The sequence below is a fragment of the Cyprinus carpio genome, chromosome B19, assembly GCF_018340385.1.
Source record: "Cyprinus carpio isolate SPL01 chromosome B19, ASM1834038v1, whole genome shotgun sequence".
In the NCBI taxonomy this organism is placed as follows: Eukaryota; Metazoa; Chordata; class Actinopteri; order Cypriniformes; family Cyprinidae; genus Cyprinus; species Cyprinus carpio.
This window is the reverse complement of record NC_056615.1, coordinates 10,315,790-10,336,077: the sequence shown is the minus strand read 5'-3', so window position 1 is coordinate 10,336,077 and position 20,288 is coordinate 10,315,790. Positions and strand designations below refer to the sequence as shown.

General features: G+C 36.9%; 2 protein-coding genes across 3 annotated transcripts; one reads left to right on the top strand and one right to left on the bottom strand.

Moving 5' to 3' along the window:
• Positions 1–367: 367 nt before the first annotated feature.
• Positions 368–4,974, bottom strand: stk3 (serine/threonine kinase 3 (STE20 homolog, yeast)). Its single transcript, XM_019105483.2, has 11 exons — positions 4,791–4,974; positions 4,433–4,513; positions 4,210–4,338; positions 3,984–4,098; positions 3,741–3,905; positions 3,069–3,236; positions 2,833–2,970; positions 2,547–2,672; positions 2,262–2,469; positions 1,996–2,168; positions 368–1,911 (listed from the first exon to the last, which is right to left on the bottom strand). Exons 1-11 carry the CDS (start codon positions 4,811–4,813, stop codon positions 1,753–1,755), a joined length of 1,485 nt encoding a protein of 494 aa, XP_018961028.1. The 5' UTR covers positions 4,814–4,974; the 3' UTR covers positions 368–1,752.
• Positions 4,975–6,998: 2,024 nt separating this feature from the next.
• On the top strand, positions 6,999–18,853 carry LOC109091700 (cytosolic 5'-nucleotidase 1A-like). Of its 2 annotated transcripts, XM_042745370.1 has the most exons (7): positions 7,001–7,468; positions 9,683–9,727; positions 12,103–12,270; positions 13,129–13,258; positions 15,980–16,102; positions 16,906–17,090; positions 17,720–18,853. In XM_042745370.1, exons 1-7 carry the CDS (start codon positions 7,322–7,324, stop codon positions 18,074–18,076), a joined length of 1,155 nt encoding a protein of 384 aa, XP_042601304.1. In that variant the 5' UTR covers positions 7,001–7,321; the 3' UTR covers positions 18,077–18,853. The 2 variants fall into 2 exon arrangements, with proteins under 2 accessions (XP_042601305.1, XP_042601304.1); XM_042745371.1 differs by lacking the exon at positions 9,683–9,727 and having other exon boundaries at positions 6,999–7,468.
• Positions 18,854–20,288: the final 1,435 nt, after the last annotated feature.

Genomic DNA, 20,288 nt, shown 5'->3' with positions numbered 1-20,288 from the left:
TAAATATTGGCTTATTTACTGTAGTTTTTTTTTTTAAGTGTTCATAGTTTAAATGGTTTAGGGAATGTTAAAATCACATTCAAACCATAAGTATTATGTTTTTGTAACTTCAGACTAAAAAATTTAATTTTGAAAAAAGTTTTTTTTTTTTTTTTTTGCTCTCAAAAAGAACAATTTCTATTAAAGATTTTTTTTTTTTAACTGGAAAGGAAAAAAAAAAAAAAACCCTAGAACAACATTTGAATAATTTTCTAGGACTGGAAATCCCCATTAAAATTTTCCCTGTTTGGTTTGTCTGTGTATTTTTAATAGCATTCCCTGTATATTTACTAATATTAAACATGTTGTTAGATAAGTCCATGTGGGGTTTAAGGAGACAAGTAACAGACCTTTATTCAATAACTATATGCAGAGTGCAAAAAATAACATACATTATGAATAACACAATAAATTAGAGTGTTCAGTAAAAATGTGAATGACAGAGTATGAAATAAACTGATATAACTCACAAATGCAGGAAATGTAAGGCATTGGTAACATCCCTAACTAGTTAATGAATAAGCTTTTGTAAAAAAAGAAAAATCATTAGCAGACTATACTTCAAACCAACTCAGATTTATAGACATCATCAGTCCACAATCAGGGCATAAACACTGTGAGAGTCATTTAAATGTCTATTTAAAACAACTCATCCTTCTCTAAAAAGATTCAGCAACTGGTTTAGGTCGTTCACATTACTGGCATTGTTACATTACTATGTCCTTGAGTTGCTGTATTGCTTTTGGTAGTTATGGAGACTCAACAGGCCTAGTAATGATGGTACCATTTCCATAATGAGAAACACAAAATCACTGAATTGAAATGAATCAATCTTTGAAAAAGACCAGAAGAAAGAGAGACAGTTCAAAGCCAAGCAACCCCTGAGATAAAGCGAGAACTTTAAAATGGGCCACAGGAAAAGTAGTTCTCACTTCCTCACACAAATACTTGCCATAGGTCATCAAAAAGCCAGTGGCAGCGAAGAGACCATAGGGAAGATGTCACAAGGAAACGTTCAGAAACCGAGAAAGTGACATTCAGCATAAATAAGCCATGCATATTTACAAAACTGTGGACAGATGTTTCAAAACTCACTTTGTGCCGACAAGGGATTTTGATGGGATTGGAAGCATGGCTGCAGGAAGGGTCTTGTTTCTTTCTAAATTAATACCAGTAACGATGACTGTGGCATCTCTACTCTTAAATGGTCCCACATTAGCAGAATACTAACCTATAGCTTGGTGATGCAAACTTCAAAAAGAGGGGGAATACAAGCGCTCTAAGGCATTCTCTACTTTTGATTGTCTTTGGTTTAGTAATCCATTCACACTAAAAATGACTTTGCAGCAGTCCAACCAGCATTTCTTAAGAATTCAACCACAATACTTCACACTTTCACAGTAATTTACAGTATTAAGAAAGTATGAACCACAGATGTAGGGATGGCTTGAATTTTAAAGTTAAAGAAGAAAAGCCTAAAGTTCATAACAATAGAGGGTGAGACTGATTAAGATTGCGAATAATTTGTTCCATTTAAAGTAAACTCCTAATATTGTGACCCTTAAATTCTAAAGAACAAACTAACAAATCGTGATTTTGTGTTTTATACATCCACTGGGACAAACAGCAGGAGTCTAGAATAAGATGCATCAGTACAAAGATTGAACACAGGAGAGGACATAAGATCTGGCCAGCCAGCTTTGAAGAAGTCGGTTAGAAGTTCTGCTGCCGGCGTTTCTTCGCATCCATGGCGTCAAGGATGGGTTGCCTCTTGGCTGTGTAGCGCTGCCGCAGTTCTTCAATCTCTCGCTCCATCATAGGGTCCAGAGCAGTGAGGCGCAGCTGGAGCTCCTCAAAATCGAGGTTTTTCAGTCACACACAGAAACACACAGTGATTCAGTTGATTCAGCTCTATGCACAAACAACCAATCATACGAACATCATCAGAGCACTTACAAAATCAAAATCTCCATCTTGTGGCACTTTCCAATTATCAGGGAAAGCGGCCTTGGAAATTAAACACGGGTCCTGCTGGTTGTGATTGTAACCCTCTTGTGCTTTATTTGACTCTTGTTTGTCGAAGTAGTCCATGAAGGATGGACGCTGAATTTGCTGAGATGTAGGATTTCCTGTTTAAAGAAAAACAAAACAAAACATCGGATTAAACATTTCTCAAAGCAGCACAATAGTGTTAACGTAAAGAAAAAGACATAAATACTCACTCCTCATCGAGCCGAGATCTACCTCATCATCATCATCTTCATCATCGCTGTTAATGACCATGGTGCCCAGGTCAGACTCCAGCATGGTGCTGCCGTGCTCGATCATGGTCTGAGCACCGTCGCTCATGGTGCCTGTGGCTCGCATGGTGCCAGCGTTCTCTGAACCAGACTTCACCATGGTGTGGGAATCCACTTCCACTTCCTCATCCTGCACAATGCAGTCACATACGACATCAGCTGACGTAAACTGAAGAACTAACATAGAACGTCGGTAAATCATCTCACAGAGTTCTCGTCATCCTCCTCCAGCTCTCTCTGCTGCTCCTGTTGTCTCTTGACCTTCATGTCCATGGCCTCTGTGATCAGGTCCCGCAGGATGCCCACCGGCTTAGCATTGGTTATAAATGGATGCTGGCGAAAAGACAATGAAACGCATACCAGATGTTTATGATCACGACTTGGATGGAGAACCAAAAAACAGATCTCCAAAATAAAACAGGGAATGCATAAATAGCGGTATGAATCATAAACAGGAACTAGTAGTTAGCAATATTTTTGACTCTTTCTATACCTGCAGCAGTTGAGTGGCCGTCGCTCTCTGCTCTGGGTTCTTCACCAGACATTTCTTCACAAAATCTGTGAATTCATCACTCCACAGCTCTGGCTTGCGGAAAGTGGGTGGAGGGTTTGTGGGGATCATAAAAATAGCCTGATGACACAAAAAGACAAAACAAGACACCATCACCAACCAGTTTCTTGTTATAATTTCACATAAAGGACTTCTCACAACAAGCATGTTCCACTCACTCTCATTGGATGAATGTCTGCATAAGGAGGCTTTCCTTCGGCCATTTCTATGGATGAGATTCCGAGAGACCAGATATCTGCCACGCAGTTGTAGCCGATCTCCTGGATTACTTCAGGGGCCATCCAGAAGGGTGTTCCTATAACCGTGTTCCTCTTCGCCATCGTGTCCTTTTGTGGTCATTATAAATAAACATGATTAATTCATGAAACATGATAAACACGACCAGTTTGGATACACTTAATCGAAATTGATCTTTGATGATCATGGATGAGAGAAAAAAAATTCATGTGGAATTTTAATGTAAATTATGTTTTGTTTTTACAAAACTTAATTGTAATTTTTTAATGAATGACTTAGGCTCAATAATAAAGAAATAAGTTTTTTTTTTTTTTTATGAAAAAGCTTAAAATACAATATGTATTTGTTTAAAACAACATAATTCCCACATGTACACAATATGGAATAACAATAAAAAATAAAAAAATAAAAAAAATCAACAAATAACAATAATAAAAAAAAAAAAACAAGCAAAAAGCGCATGACGTTTTATATTTTAATGACTTTTTCTATTATTCTAAAATATAGAATATTTGAACAAAATGTAATGTTCAAACCTTTAACTAGTAGTTTATGCAAGTTCTACATTAAACCAAGACAGTTTCAATACTCACAGTAAGTTGTCCAGCCACTCCGAAATCAGCTAGTTTAGCATGGCCCTCTGTGTTGAGGAGAATATTCCCTGCTTTGATGTCTCTGTGGATTTTCCTCATGAAATGCAGATACTCCAGACCTTTCAGGGTGGATTTGAGGACTGTGGCGATCTCATCTTCGGTGAGTGTCAAGACAGAAAAAAAACAGTGTTATTATCCATGCAATTAAGTTCTGTAGTGTATTTACAGTTGTATTTTATTTACCGTTTTATTGCGCAGTCTGATGATATCAGACACCGATCCAGCGCCACAGTACTCCATCACAATCCACAGATCTGTGTTCTTGAAATAGCTGCCATAGTACTTCACCACATAAGGACTGTTAAAATACAAGAAAACAGTAACTGCAGCATTGGGAAATGTTTCATATAGAGCCAGTAATTCGAGTTTAGTGAAACGTTACTTTTTATTCATTAATGGGCTGTTTTACCTGTCACATTGCTGCATTATGGAGATCTCTTTGATGATCTCCTGCAGGTCTGATTCGACAGGAACCTGTTTAATGGCCACAACCTGGCCTGATTCCTTGTGAATGGCTTTAAAAACACTGCCATATGATCTGAGGCAAAAAACAAAAGTCATTAGCTATATGAAACCTTTATACAAAACTTATGAATACAACATCACTTAAGGAGTATAATGTTAATACACACCCTTCTCCGAGCTTTTCAAGGACATCAAACACTTCCTCTGGCTGCTTGGTAAGACTGTCTTCACTGAGTTTCTTCAGTTTACTGTCATGAAGAAACACAATCGTGGTTTATTTTATGCATTAAACGTCATGGGTCCAGACAGCAGAAGTCAAATTCTAATCTAAACTTACATATACACCAATAAACATAACAACAACTGCTCTTGTAGCTGTAGTTAATTACGAACATTAAGATATTAACCAAATAATCTATTCTAGTTCGTTAAACGATCTGCCGTTTGAGTTTGGTTAGTTAGTTGAGGCCTGTAAATATTAGCTTGACTGATTAGCTGGTTAGCCAAGCTCATCTTATCACTTACTTTTTGGGCACCGAATGCTCCATTCTTGTTATTCTAACGATCAGGTAATTTCCGATTAATTTCAAACACTTTGTTTACTCAAAACTTAAGAAATAAAGCAATAACGCATGTTTTGTTTCGACTTTCAGGAAGCACTGTCTGTCTTTCCGTGCCGCCGCTAACTACGTGAAGCGAGCTGACGTGTGGGATTTTCCGTGACAAACTGCACTTCAAAATAAAAGTCCTATGAGCGTCATCGTTAAAGGGGTCATATGACGTTGCTAAAAAGAACATTGTTTTTTTTTTTTTTTGTTGTGATGTGTTTTTTTTATGTTTTTTGTTGTTAAAAAAACATTTTTTTAAAGATCTTATCTCTGAAAAGCGCTGATTGGCCAGCTATCCAGTGCGTTGTGATTGGCTGAATACCTCAAGCGTGTTACGGAAATGTTACGCCCCTTACCATACTGTGATTCAGTGTCCCGGGCAAGTGACATGACAACTGTGAGGGTGGTGAATTTTTTTAAAAACTCATCTGTTTAGTCGATGAATTGTAGTTTTAGTGACTTCCGTGTTGGTTTAATGAGAGAGGAGGAAGGTTGCCGTTTGGTGTAGACGCAGATTTGTAGTTGTGTCCTCTTTTGGAAGGCCAAACAAAGTAGTTTTGCTTTCACAACGAAACACACAGTATCTCCACAACGGCGGCGGCGGCAGCAACAGTACTACAACGAGAATAAAAGTTATGCCTTCTTTCTTTGCGTGAACATTTGGGCGGTGTTATGCAAATCTTCCCACACAGTGACGTAGACATGTGGGGGTGTGTTTAAATGAGGCATTTTAGGAGGGCGTGGACAAGTCTTGACTTTTTATAAAGAATATCTCTTTGGGTTTGAGACTTTAGTCTTTGCAACTTTAGGGATCTCATCTAAGAACAGCTTGCAACACTCCAAAGAGAAAGGAAGATTTGAAATTGCATCATAAGACCCCTTTAAGACTGACCCTGCATCCCAGTGTGCATACTATCCACCCTATCTGCCCTAAATAGTATTGAAAATTAGTAATATCACATAGAATTCAGGATGGATAGTATGCACATTGGGATGCAGGCTTAAATACTGTAACTATCCAATGATTATAAAATACAAAATTCTATCTATATTAAATTCTATCTATATAATAGTAAATATATCACTTGATATTTCGCTTGAGGCTCAGCGAGGTTGCATTAATGGAGACTCTCATTTACAGTGTTGCGACAGAAAATAAATTATACATTAACACCATGCATTGATTCAAAGGCCAGTTTGAGAGTTTCAGTAGATTTAATTTAGTTTCATATTTATGGACAGCTATTTAATGTTGTTTAAATGTTCTTCAGAGAGATCAAACACTTGTTCCTATGGGGTGAAATGAGGCCAATGTATGCAGATTCAATCATATAGCCTAATGGTGTTCAGTTTGTACAATTAGTTTCTGACTGTTTATGATTGGCTGAGCAGTGTTTCAGAACACAACAATGGGCCCTTTCTCTTTTATCACTCCACTTGTTCATAAACCAGCAGTAGCCTACATAGAGAGCCAGGAGCAGAGTTGGTTTGTGCACCAAATTGGGAAATGAAAAGCCCAGACTGACTCTGTAGATGAATAGGAAGTGGAAATACACAAAAATAATTGGCCAAAACTTATATTATCAGTATTGTTTATCGTAAGCAATATCACACTAACACTCTGCAATGCTGAATATCTAGATGTCATTCTAATATTGTAGAATCCTTGAATGAGAATATAATTCCTCCTTCACCCAGAAGAGGGCAGCCAACCACTGGACAGTGTGGACAGTTTGTCACTCTGGGCCCCAGGGTTGTTGTCAGGGTGCCAACTAAACAGCCAATCCCTGGCAAGGTTGTACATGGGGTCAAAGTGCTGCCTAGCAACTGATTATTGGGTTATGGGTTGTTTTGCCCCATTACAATGGCATTAAGGGGACAGCGAGAAGATCTATCTATCTATCTATCTATCTATCTATCTATCTGTCTGTCTGTCTGTCTGTCTGTCTGTTCGTCCGTCCGTCCGTCCGTCCGTCTGTCTGTCTGTGTATGTGTCTGTGGGGATGGTCTAGCTGTCTGTTAGGGAAGCTCATTATTCATTGGCTGGAAGATGCTGATCCAATCAGAATATTATATTTTGAGAGAGGGAGAGAGAGCACATGCAGATAGATTAGAGCAAATAGAGTGTAAGCGAGGAGGGTAGCATGTGCATGAGTGAGGGATGAGTGGGGAGGGAGGAAGAGAGAGAAGGGGTAGATATCAACACATACCGCGTCACAGCAGCAGATTGCAGGCAGAACGTCAGAGCAGAGAGGATATAGCCGCATAGAACCAAAGCCAATACTATCATTAGACACTGATTCAGGAGTATAGCATCGGATACTGTTCTGCCTAAAGCTGGAGACCTACACTGTGTGTGGAAGAGAGGCTGTGCATGTGAACAGAGAGAACAGCACAGCGTGATACAGCCCTGGATAAGTGTGTCGTTAATGAGAAGAGTTGGGGAGAATGAGTCTTGACCCTGTTCAGGTCATGAAGGTGCAAGACCCTATGCCCAGCACCTGCCTGTCAGCCTCAAACGGTGATAGCCAAGCATCCTGGGACGACAGCAAGGATATCCATGAAAATGTAGATTCTACAAAGAAGCCCAAATCAGTAAGTGTCCCATTTGTGAATTCACATTCAGTTTTTGCATCATATTTGCATAGACAGCTCTAACATTCATCGTGATGTGAATTTTCCTATCGCTTCTGTCCTTTTTCTGGTGAGGTCACACTTTTGTGGGCTATTTAGTGTGTGGAATGTTTACGTACAGTAGCGCACGTGTTTCAGTGCCTTTTGTCCAGCTGCATTTCCAGTCACTTTCCCTTCATACTGATCTGTAGCTTGTCAGAACAGCATAATTACATGAAATATAATTACAAGAGAAGCATAGCCTTTTATGTTGTGATGCCTGGTTGTGGTGTCAGTGTTTGTAAAACAGAAACAGAACAGGTTTCATGGTAAAGGAGGGGGTGATAGCACTATTAGGTAACAGTACTAATATGTAAGGAGATAATACCATCGGAGGTACAGCAGGTGCAGATCATTTTAAGTCGTCCACCGCTTATTTAGACTCCACTAATGCCACCGTAAAGATATCGAAATGCCATTTGTCATACGTTGTGCATGGCAAATAAAATAGTGACACTGCTGTCAAGGGCAAGGCTGTATAATAGGAGATTATGTCTGGCCTAGTGCATTTGTTTTGTAACTTAAAGAACTTTAAACTTGTTATTAAATGGCACAGTCACTTTAACAGACATAAAAACAGCTCAGTGTGTGCAACAGGCAGCTGGTCAACACCATGTGGATAATTCCCCTCTCTGCCATAGCCTTTAGCTCTATACTTACTCTAAGCGTCACTGGCCTTTTCCAGATCTATTAATAACCTGCAATGCCGTTCTCCTCTTTGTTATCCTCTTGTATTCTCCCATTTCCAACACTTGCACTGCTTGCCCCAGACTGACCAGTGATTCATGGTTCCTGTTCCCAGCATTGTGGGTATAGAAAGTCACCACCCCAAAGTCTGCCACTGTGACCTGTATGAATGAACCCACATTAGCCAAGTGATGGAAATTATATTAAAATATATTATTTAAGTGAGTGATTTTTTGTACAGACTCATTAAAATCTTACATAACAGTCTTACATACACTAAAGTCTTGATTACAAAAAAAACAAAAAACAAACCTGTTAAATATTTCCAGTGCTATTAACCAGAGGCTTTACAGTTAATTTACTGCATTTACACTATAGTGTTTTAGTGTAGTGTTTTCTACAGATGTTTTAAAATGTTGAAATATATATATTTTTTTACGTATACAATAAAAAGCACAGGACAACTTGCCCCAACAACAACAATAATAATAAAACAATTTAGCCCAACCTGATATTGATTTTTTTTTAATTGTATAAACTACCCTGGTTAAAAATGCCTCTTGACAGATAAAAAAAATTGATCTCTGCATTAAAGCTCCATGACTTGTTAGCTAACAAACACCCATTGGGATTGACCCAAAGCACATCTGCAAAGCATCTGCATATAGTTTGTCAATATCATAGCCAGAAATGATCTCTGAAATGATTTGAAAAGGTTTACTATGAACTGCTATTTATTGTGAAAGGCCCAGTTTCCAAATAAAAATGGACAATTGCTCCAATATTAAGAGACTTACCACCACAAAACCACATTTTTGAAGAGGGCTGGTATCTTCTATGCTCACTTCATATTTTTAAGGAATGTTCAGTTTATGGCTTGGGCTTCAATTTCCGCCTGGTCAAAGGGAAAGAAAACACAGTTTACTTAGTTTATTTACCGGGAGCTGCTACTAACACTCAATCTTGAAGCCCCCGTGGTGTCTGTAACCGTATCTGTGACAGTATGTTTAAAGTGTCTCTATATCAAGAGTTTGAACCATGAATATCACTGCATGCTACTGAGCAAGCATTTGGGATCTTTTTCAAGCACACAGTTTATATAACACATCTCCACAGGAGCGCTAAACCCCTCTGTGTGAACATCTCCTCCAAAGCACTACAATATCACTTACCCAGGTGTCTTAGTGAAATACAGTGTTATTTTTTGAATCAGAAGCCTCTTTCCAATATTGTTGTTGGTCACCATGATAGGATTATTTGGTGGTTTGTTTCTCAACAAAGCTTGTCTGTTATATGCTTTCTGTCCCACCTGTGTTTTCCTATTTATTTCCAACTATGGCAATCTCATCCATATGAACATATATGTATTGTGATATGCATTACATAATAGATAAATCTGTATGCCTGTGACGTGGAGGTTGATATGAAATGTTATAATATTTTATGAAGGGACCTGTGAGACGGGCCAGGAAGGTGGAGGGAGGCATATTCTTTGTAAGTATTTTAAAGGGTCATGCAGATTTTCATCTCTGCCGTCTCATTAACAATCTGTACTGTTTTGCTCTACTAAACGCATGACCTTTTGACCCACAATATAGACTTACACAAATAAATACATTAATGTATTTTAAGAGCTCGGTTTGGTGGTGCTTTTAGTACATTTGACAGTGTGTTTAAGTCACATTACTTGCTGCAAAGAAAATTAATTTCGAAATCCATTTCTGTCATTCAGTAGATATGTTAGTGTGTCTGCCAGTGGTGTTTAACTGTGCAATGTGCCTGTGCAATGCAGTCAACATTTTTTGCTGTATGCATTCGAAACTGTGATTTCCTGTGATTGACCACACATGAAAGGCAGAAAATGCCAGAATGAAAAATTCGAATAAGTAGCATAACCACAATATCACACATTTTTGTTGTCCAAAAATCTAAGATGAAGAGTGAAAATCCTTTTTAATGCACACACACACACACACACACACACACACACACACACACACACACACACACACACACACACACACACACACACACACACACACACAAGTGTACAGTATATATTTATAGAAATGATTTAGCAGTCAGAAAAATGAACATGAATTTCACAAACATAAACATTTGAAAATCTTTTTTTTATATATATTATAAAAAATTTGAATAAATATTTTTCACTAAACTATTGTTTATAGTAACGGTTCTCGACCTTTTGGCATCTATGGCCCCACTTGTCAAAGACTATATTTGAAGACCTACCAAGGTACGTCTGCTATCAATTTATTTTATTTTATTTAGAAACCAGGAGTGGAGTAGAATAATGAAACAAAAAATATATAAAAACTAAAATGATCAAAATCCATAATGGGGGGGTGGGGGGGTGTGTGTGGTTGTAGTACACTTCAGACTCTTTCCTTTCCTTTCCTCTCAGTAACTTTTTCTTTTTCTTTCTTTCTTTCTTTCTTTCTTTCTTTCTTTCTTTCTTTCTTTCTTTCTTTCTTTCATAAATAATATTAAATACAATTTATTTTTTACTCTATAATTGCATATTCACAACTTTTTCCCCCTTAACATTTGCTCATTTCCTGGTGTTTTGCCTTTATGTTTCTGATTCAGAAAAATTTTACATAAAAAAGTAAGATATCTCATATAGCTGGTAAGTGGGCACCAAAGTTGCAATTTAAACAATTAGGACAGATACTAAACAGCAGGTCAGTGTTCACTTTTCCTGATCTGTAAAAGGGCTTGTAGAGTAAATGTTCCCTCTAACAATGTGCTGAATAGTTAAAATCTGGTCCCATTGCCTCTGTAATGCAGTGGCCACTTATCCACTCTCATTTCCTGATAATGTCTCATTTCCACAACCACCTGAAATACACTATAATATCATCAAACATTTCCCAGTCCTGCTCAAACCTCTCAGGATCTCCCAGCGTGAGCGAGAGACGCGATGTGACATGGCTCATCTGGAATGGCAAATCATTCTCAGTTCTTTGGGGAAAGAGACTGTTAACTCATCACAGATCAATTTATAGAGGCTTGTCCTTTTCCCATAACCCCCAAGGCAGTACATGTCTGAGTTTGGAGAGTTGTCGCTCGCTTGAGGGCGTGTTGAACAGCACGAACAGAGCTCTGCGTCATGCGGTAGCCCCTTTCCAAAATTAACTAGCCCTGCTCTTCCTGGTGGTTTCCTGTGACATACTCAGCTGATGTGTGGCCATGTGACTATACATAGGCACTGTACAAGTTTTTGCTCTGCTGCTGTGCTGCTGGGAATCACATTACTGACTATATACCACCTGATGCATCACCGGCAATTTCCACTAAATTACATAACACTGGTTGACAACATTACTTGGAAATGAATTTTTGAATAATCACTGGATCACTTTTAGTGGTCTGTGTGGCTGCATATGAAATATTTATTGAACAATAAAATTGGGGAAAGAGCTATTGTGATGACCATGATAATCTCAAATTATTCAGTCCTGTCCGATCTACTCTGAAACCGGAGATCCTAATGTGCTCTTCATTAATCACGCTATTGTACCTTCTCACCTTAAGAGATAATCTGTAATGATGCATGATTGCTTGCTGTGGAGAGATGACTATTGCATTTCATACTGTTCTTTCTCATACTCTATGCACTCTACAGAATTTATTTCTTGCTGGCTCTTTTTAAAAGGATAGTTTTATGTAACAAGAGATCAATATGACTTCTGAGCTATATTTTAAGACATCTGAAGTTATGTGATACATTAGTGCCATTGTTATTCAATAATTTCTCTGGTAGCCTGTACTTGTGTGTTATATGCTCAACATTTGTAATGAATGTCTCACAGCGAATGTCTCACTCTTTCACCATCTCTATTCAGCCCAAACCAGAGAATGCGGTCACCATTGCTGTGTCATCGCGGGTTCTGTTCCGCACAGAGAAAGAGCAGAAGGTGTTTGAGCAGAAAGGAATAGAGGAGTACCTCAGGTATCAGGTGGAGCATGAAAATGAGCCCTTTGCTCCAGGCCCAGCATTCCCATTTGTTAAGGTAATAATGTGCAATAAAATATCAAGCATTATCAATTTATAAAGAGTCATTTTTTAGACATTGCTTTAAAGGAATAGTTCACCCAAAAATGAAAATTTGCTGAAATTTTACTCATCTTCAGGCCATCCAAGATGTAGATGAGATTGTTTCTCCATCAGAACAGATCTGAAGAAATTAAATCACTTGCTCAACAATGGATCCTCTGCAGTGAATGGGTGCCGTCAGTCCAAACCGCTGATAAAACATCACAATAATCCACAAGTAATACACACAACTCCAGTCCATCAGTTAACGTCTTGTGAAGTGAAAAGCTGCGTGTTTGTAATAAACAAATACATAATTAAGATGCTTTAACTTTAAACAGTCACTTCTGTCCAAAATATGAGTCTACAATCCATAATAATGCTTCCTCCAGTGTAAAAAGTTCATCCCCTGCTGTCCTCTCACATCAAAATCCACCAACATATTTGTTTTAGACTGGCAAGATGACTTTTTCACTGGAGAAACAATAGTTTAGCTGGAATCAACAGATTTAATTTAAAACTTCTTAAAGGTGAAATTGTTTATTACAAACAAATGTTGTAAACTTAATTACTTGTGGATTATTTTGATGTTTTTCTTTTTCAGCTGCTTGAACTCTCATTCTTTTATTCTCATGCTGAGCAAGTGATGTAATGCTAAATTTCTTCAATTCTTTTCTGATGAACAAACAAATTCATCTACATCTGGCCTGAGGGTGAGTACATTCTCAGCTAATTTTAATTTTTATGTATATGTTCCTATATCAGTACTGCAATATTCTCACTGTCTACTACTTACTTCATTTGATTAGACACACTATTTTGTGTGTTTTCTCAGGCACTGGAGGCAGTAAATAGCCGGTTGCGGGAGCTCTATCCAGACAGTGAGGAGCTTTTTGATATTGTGCTGGTAACCTACAACCATGCTCATGTAGGCATCAGACTCATCAACACCATCAACTACCACAGTATGTATAATTTACTGACCTTTTAATAACCTGGATTCATACTTTCCACAAACATGTACAGTACATGGTCAGAAATGTTCATTCTTGCAAAAAATAAATAAATAAATAAAATATAAAAAATGCTATCCTTGGGTGATTGTTGTTGACATTGTATTATAGGCTAATTATTAAAGGGATAGTTCACCCAAAAACTGTCATTATTTACTCATTTAAAAAAATAAATAGAAAGAAATAAAGGTGCCTCATCATAAAACCATAAACCACAATACAGTAAAATGTACACTGCTATGCTATATTATTGATAATCAATAAGTCAAAAGCATGGGATACAAAGTAACGACATGATTCTAAGGACACAAAACTGTCAATGCAAATGTTTTCTTAGAAGATAAATCTCCAGCTGGCCAATCATATCTTCCCACAGAGATGCATGTGACACCTCTAACATTTGTATCACAAAGCAACCACTTCCTGCTCAGTTCCCTGCAGCGCCCCAGCTGGACTGGTTTTGATCGTTCTGGTGGCTGACTGAAGAAAAAACAAACATCTCTCCATCCTTTGGCCTCTCTTTGGACAAAACAACAAATATGCGGATATGAACTGAAGTTTCAAGAACTATTTGAAGTCAGAACTTCATGTCCTGAACCATGAAAATGTTAGATGTTTGTTAGATGATAAATGTGAGTCTAATAGTGCAATAGTTTCAAAATCCATCACTGCAAAGAAGAAAGCAAAAATTATACAAAGAATACAACAAAAATATTTTTTTTGCAACACTCTTGATAAAATATTGAGATTCGTTGCTAATCTCACTGGAGAATAATAACCCTGTTAGCCTGTAGATGCATACACATATCATTAATTACCATATTCATACTTTATTAAAACATATAAATATTTAGCAATATCAATTAATAATATGAAATTTTTTTACTGCTTTCCTTGATGTCACAGGTATTGAGGTGTCATCAGCCAATCACATAGCATTAAGCTCAATGCATTTTGTCTCACCTGAGCCTTTTTAAACTCATTGAGCTTTATTTTACATCTCCTACCTGCATAATGTATATCTTATTATTTAATGGCTCTCAGGAATACTTGATTCTGATTGGTCAGTTATGGCATCCTCTGGTCAAAGGTCACATATTTTTGTATAAGGAGGCTAAACTGTATATTTGACACTGTTCCTGTCATCCAGTTTCCTACTTGGTGCTAGTTTCATGTCTCCTACTGCACTCAGCAGTTTCATTTTTAAGCGATGAAATAGCTCAAATCAATATTTAATGTTTATGTATTCACTTATTTGCCAAGTACATTACATTTTACATTTAGTCATTTAGCAGACGCTTTTATCCAAACAACTTACAAATGAGGAACATGAAAGCAATCAAAATCAACAAAAGAGCAATGATATGCAAGTGCTATAGCAATAAGTCTCAGTTAGCCTGACGCAGTACATGTAGCAAGGTTGTTTTTTTTTATTAATAAATAAAAAGAAACCAAATAGAATACAAAAAGAATAGAGAAACTACTGTTTTTTTTTTTTTAAAAGAATAGAATTAGAGTAGAAAGTGCTAGAGTTAGAGGCTCATATAAAGATGGAAGAGATGTGTTTTTAGCCGAATCTTGAAGATAAGATGCTCGGATTGAGTAGTCTTATTATAATTGTAATAATGTAGAGTTATCGCAAAATTATTATCATTATCTCAAAATAAACACCTTTAGGATGATACAAGACCCCACTACTCTACACCAGAATGCTGATGGGGGTTCATTTTACTACACTGATCAGCTGACTGTACCTTATCCCTTCTTTTACTCCTGGGCAAGCTTGGCTTGACATTTCATGTAAATCAAACCTGCTGCTGATGTCTCACTGAGCTGGCACCCATGTGTCAAAGGCTAAAAGGAGCACATTACCCCAACATTTCCCAGCAGTCTAAGTTTTCAATCTGTTAAACAGTTCATAACTGAGGTGTCAAAATAGTGAAATCTTCTAATTGAAGACCGTTTAAACACTGTTTAAATAACTTGAGGAAAACCTCTTTTCTTTTCTAACAGCCATTCATTAAAAAGGCTTTACTGATAAATTAGCAAATGCCACTTTTGATAAATGTATTTAAATATGTACTCACGTGAAATGAGTCATATAAAAGCTGTTTTATTTTATATGGAAATAAGAGCGCCCATTGTGAGATCTCGTGACAGCCGAATAATGGCTTTATTTCTGTAAACAAAATAATCATGGTTAAATGCTAATAGAGCATTTCTACAATTCATTGTTTTTGTTCAGAACTACAAACACACCACTATGTGTCACTAAATCACAGACTGCCAAATCAACCACATTTACATTTACAGATCAACGCTCTTTTTTAATCACACATACCTTCTCAAAAGGCACCCTTTATGGACAAATAAAGTACAAAGGTGTACCTTTTGAAAGGGCACTGCCTCAGAACAGCTTTTGTAAAAAAAAAAAAATGCTGAGACTGTATTCTAAAATAAATAAAAACATCAAAAAAAAAAAAAAAAAAAAAAAAAAAAACCTTAGACTGGGTGCTGGATATGGTAATAACTGATTAAATGTGTAACAATAGCTTGAATGCAATGTAAGTTGCATTGGATAAAAGGGTCTGCCACATGCATAAATGTAAATGTAATAATATCTGGCTCTTATGAAATGTTAATTGCTGTTTAATATTCTTCTCTCATCCCCAGGTCTATTCATTGAGCGGTTCTGCATGACAGGAGGTAGCAGCCCCATTGGGTACCTGAAAGCATGGCACACAAACTTGTATTTGTCTGCTGATGCTGAAAAGGTTCAGGAAGCCCTCGCTGAAGGTTAGTACACAGTAAATATCTGATAACACATGCAACTGCCTAGTACTTCATCTTGTAGCACGATTACATTCAGTAAATCAAAGGAATAATGTGACACGAACAGTGCACAGAGTGCTAACAAGAGACCTTTGATGTTATGTTAATAAATACAATATTCATAGGAGTTTTTCCTGCCAAATATAGTTGCGTAAAATTTTTTAATACAATTAGATTCAAATGGTGAGTAAAAGTTATAGTATATGATGCAGAATTTGTACAAGTACATGTCTTAATGACATACAAAGTATAGCAAAACCATATGAAGTGAACTTACCAAGAAACTTTTAAACAGTTTAAAAATCACGAGCAGGTGTGCCTTACAGACATTAGACTTGTGGTATATTTAGATAGGGTTTGAAAGGTAACCTGTCAGTGACTTTGAATGATGAAAAGTGCCAAATTACTTAGTGGTCATGGTGACTCCAAAGGAATTGCTCTTGCAGTTTGCCATTTAAAATGTTTTTGCCTTTAAATTAACCTTTGAGCACATGAGCACCATATTGTATGTTGCTTTGTACACATATCTAAGTCATCATATTAATTATTGCAGAAATAATTGTGTATATAAAATAAGCTAAATAAAACTAACTGAAGTGGGGGAACGCATTGAACTCCAGATCGACTTAACAATCCAATGACCTATTGTTTTACTGAGGCTTAATGGGTCCTAATGTCTTTAAAGAACACCCTTTAAATGTCATTCATCACACTGCTCTTTCCTTTAGGCTGGTGAGCTTTTTCTTTGTCTTTGTGTTTTCTTACAGGCATTGCAGCAGCCACCATGTTTATGTCAGAAAAACAAATCGAGGTGTCCGAGACCCAGCTGAGAGTGGCATTTGATGGCGACGCTGTTCTTTTCTCTGACGAGTCTGAGCGTATTTTTAAAGCCCACGGACTGGACAAGTTCTTCGAGCATGAGAGGGAAAATGAAAACAGATTGTTAGATCATGTAAGCATTGTTATTGTTACCCATGTGAACTGTTTATATTTTAAATATGATACAGAGCAAATGCAAAATGCATGTTTAAAGGAACGGTTATCTCAAAAATGAAAATTTGCTTAAAATGTACTCACCCTCAGGCCATCCAAGATGGCGATGAGTTTCTTTTCTTAATCGGAACAGATTTGCAGAAATGTAACATTACATAACTTGCTCACCAATAGATCCTCTGCAGTAAATGGGTGCCGTCAGAATGAGAGTCCAAATCTTGATCTGTGCATATTTCTCTCCTTATTCTCTCCTCATTCTGACGGCACCCATTCACTGCAGATAATCCACTGGTGAGCAAGTGATGCAATGCTGAATTTCTCCAGATCATTTCTGATGAAGAAACTCAAATTTTCATTTTTGGGTGAACTATTCCTTTACTATTCCTTTAACATAATCCTTTACAAAGATAATTTTTGCATTTGGTGCCACTAGTGGAATAAAAAAATAACACCCATCACCTTTGAGATTATAATATGTAATGTTTTATATAAGGCTAAATCTCCAAGAACAGGACTGAGTGTCCTTGTTCTTTAATGTAGTTGATGCAAGAATAGACATACAGTTTAATATATCTGTCTACCACACAGGGGCCACTGAAGGGTTTCCTGGAAGTGCTCGGGAAGCTTCAGAAGAAATTCTACGCTAAAGGCCACCGTATGGACTGTCCCATCCGCACCTACCTCGTGACGGCCCGCAGCGCAGCCAGCTCAGGCATCCGTGCCTTAAAGACTCTCCGTGCCTGGGGACTGGAGATGGATGAGGCTCTTTTCCTTGCCGGGGCACCCAAAGGCCCCATGCTGGAGAAAATTCGGCCCCACATCTACTTTGATGACCAGATGTTTCACGTGGAGGGTGCTGTAGAGATGGGTGCCATTGCTGCCCATGTGCCCTATGGGATTGCACAGAAATACCCTCATAAAAAAAGCACCAATGCAGGAAAATAACAAAGACGAATGGGGAAAATATAAAGAGGCGCATTATGTTCTTATTTTGGAAGCGACGTTCAAGTTGCAGATATCTTTATTTTGTAAACTCGGTTATGCACTCATTGGATCAGGACCTCAGTATGCTCTTGACCTTTTTCTGTGACCTATGCAAGGACACACACACACAACATTTAACCAGCTAAAGATTCAACCCAGTATTGTTCTTCTGCAATGCCTCAACATCAGTAATTCTGTACATTTCTCAGCGATGGTTTGTCAAAATATACATGACATCAACTTACTGTTAAAATGGAATGTGTGCTGCTATTCTTATATGTAAAGTGACAAAGGAAAAGGAGTGATACTGAAATGGTGTTTACACAGTGTGTGTTTTGAACCGCACTGTATAATTCAGCAATGGACTTTGAAGGGTGTTCTTGTTTATTGCTGTAGATGGTGTTGTGTTAGCAAAACTACAGTATTCTTTTATGTAATCTAACGTATGTGGTTGTCTATAATGGAAGGAGTGTTAGTCTGTAATGTAATTTTCGATATTGATAAGAAGTCATAATATTTTACATATGAGAAGATGAAATACTCAGAATCCATATAAAGCCATGAGTAGTGAATGACATATTTCATTTTTACACTGTCCTTTTTTTTTGTTTTTCTCATCTGGATTCAATATACACTACTGTTTAAAAGTTAGTAATATATTTTGAAAGAAAATCATAATTTTATTAAACAAGGATGCATTAGTTTCCACAAAAATATTAAGCAGCACAAATATTTTCAATATTGATAATAATCAATGTTTCTTGAGTAGCAAGTCATCATATTAGAATGATTTCTGAAGGATCATGTGACACTGAAGACTGAAGTAATGATTCTGAAAATTTAGCTTTGCATCACAGGAATACATTAAATTTTAAAATAAATTTGTATTGTAATAATATTTCACAATATTATGTTTTTAATGTATTTTTGATCAAATAAATTCAGCCTTGATGAGCATAAAATACTTCAGAATCAGAAGTATTTTATCAGAATCTTCTGATTCTGATAAAATACTTCTTTAATTTGTAGAAACAAAACAGATAAACCATGCAATATTTCTATTGAGCTTTATTACCTGCCACTCTTTCTTTGCAGATACACTTGTGCTGCAGTTAATGTCATTTCTTGTTTACACATAATCCTTGGCTTGGCATCTAGCACACAAATAAAAGTTATCATCATTTTGCTTCAATCCAGAACTGTCTCTGCTTTAGGGTAGTGAAGACATTATTTCCTGTTTATTATTAACATGTTTCCTGTTCCTTGTCTTCCTGTGCTGTTCAGTAATGTTTTGCAGCATCTGTCCTATAAACATTATTGGAACAAATTGTGTTGACATCAGTTTTTGGTCTGCCTCTTTAAATTAATCCACCTCTCATTGTTAAATCTACATAAAATGTGACAGACTAGCTGCCTCCCCCATAAATGTTCATTTACAGAGATGTGCATGACTGTACAGTTATTCTAATATGGACTCAGAATGTCAATATAATGAAGGACAAAACATATATAATGCAATAATTATGATTTAATTTAAAAAGATACAGTGTATGTATGTGATTTGAGGTATATTCAGACAAACTATGCTACTTTTGGACAATTATGATTGCTGTCAAAAGAGAGCCCAATTTCCTGTGTTATCCTATTTGAAGTCACAATAATGAAACACACTCTAACCAAGGCTAGATATTTTTGCCAAACAATACTTTACAGCCATTTTCGGATTCTAAGGAAATGACCTTATAACCTTTAATGTAATTTCTTAAATTATCAGCTATGTCATGAAGATAGTCAAAGACATTTCCAACACTAAATACACCTTACTCATTAAACTGTACAATGTAGAAAAACATCATTTTTTAAGTCATTAACTCAGAGAAGCAAACATCATTTCAGCTTTCATTGTGCTCTCAATAATCATAACTGCAGCTAATGGACATGGAGAACATATTGTTCTCCTGAACCTTCCATACAGTATACAGGACGTTCTGTTCTGACAGAATGAAGAGGTTTTAATTATTTTTACTTTTAGAAACTAATGTGAAAATCTACCTTGATACAAAAGGAAAAATTTCAAGGAATGCAGAATTTTATGAGGACACAGAACTTTTGTATCCATGTGCAACGTGGCAAAAAAAAAGTGTTATCAGTTTCACTGTCAGCATATTTCTCC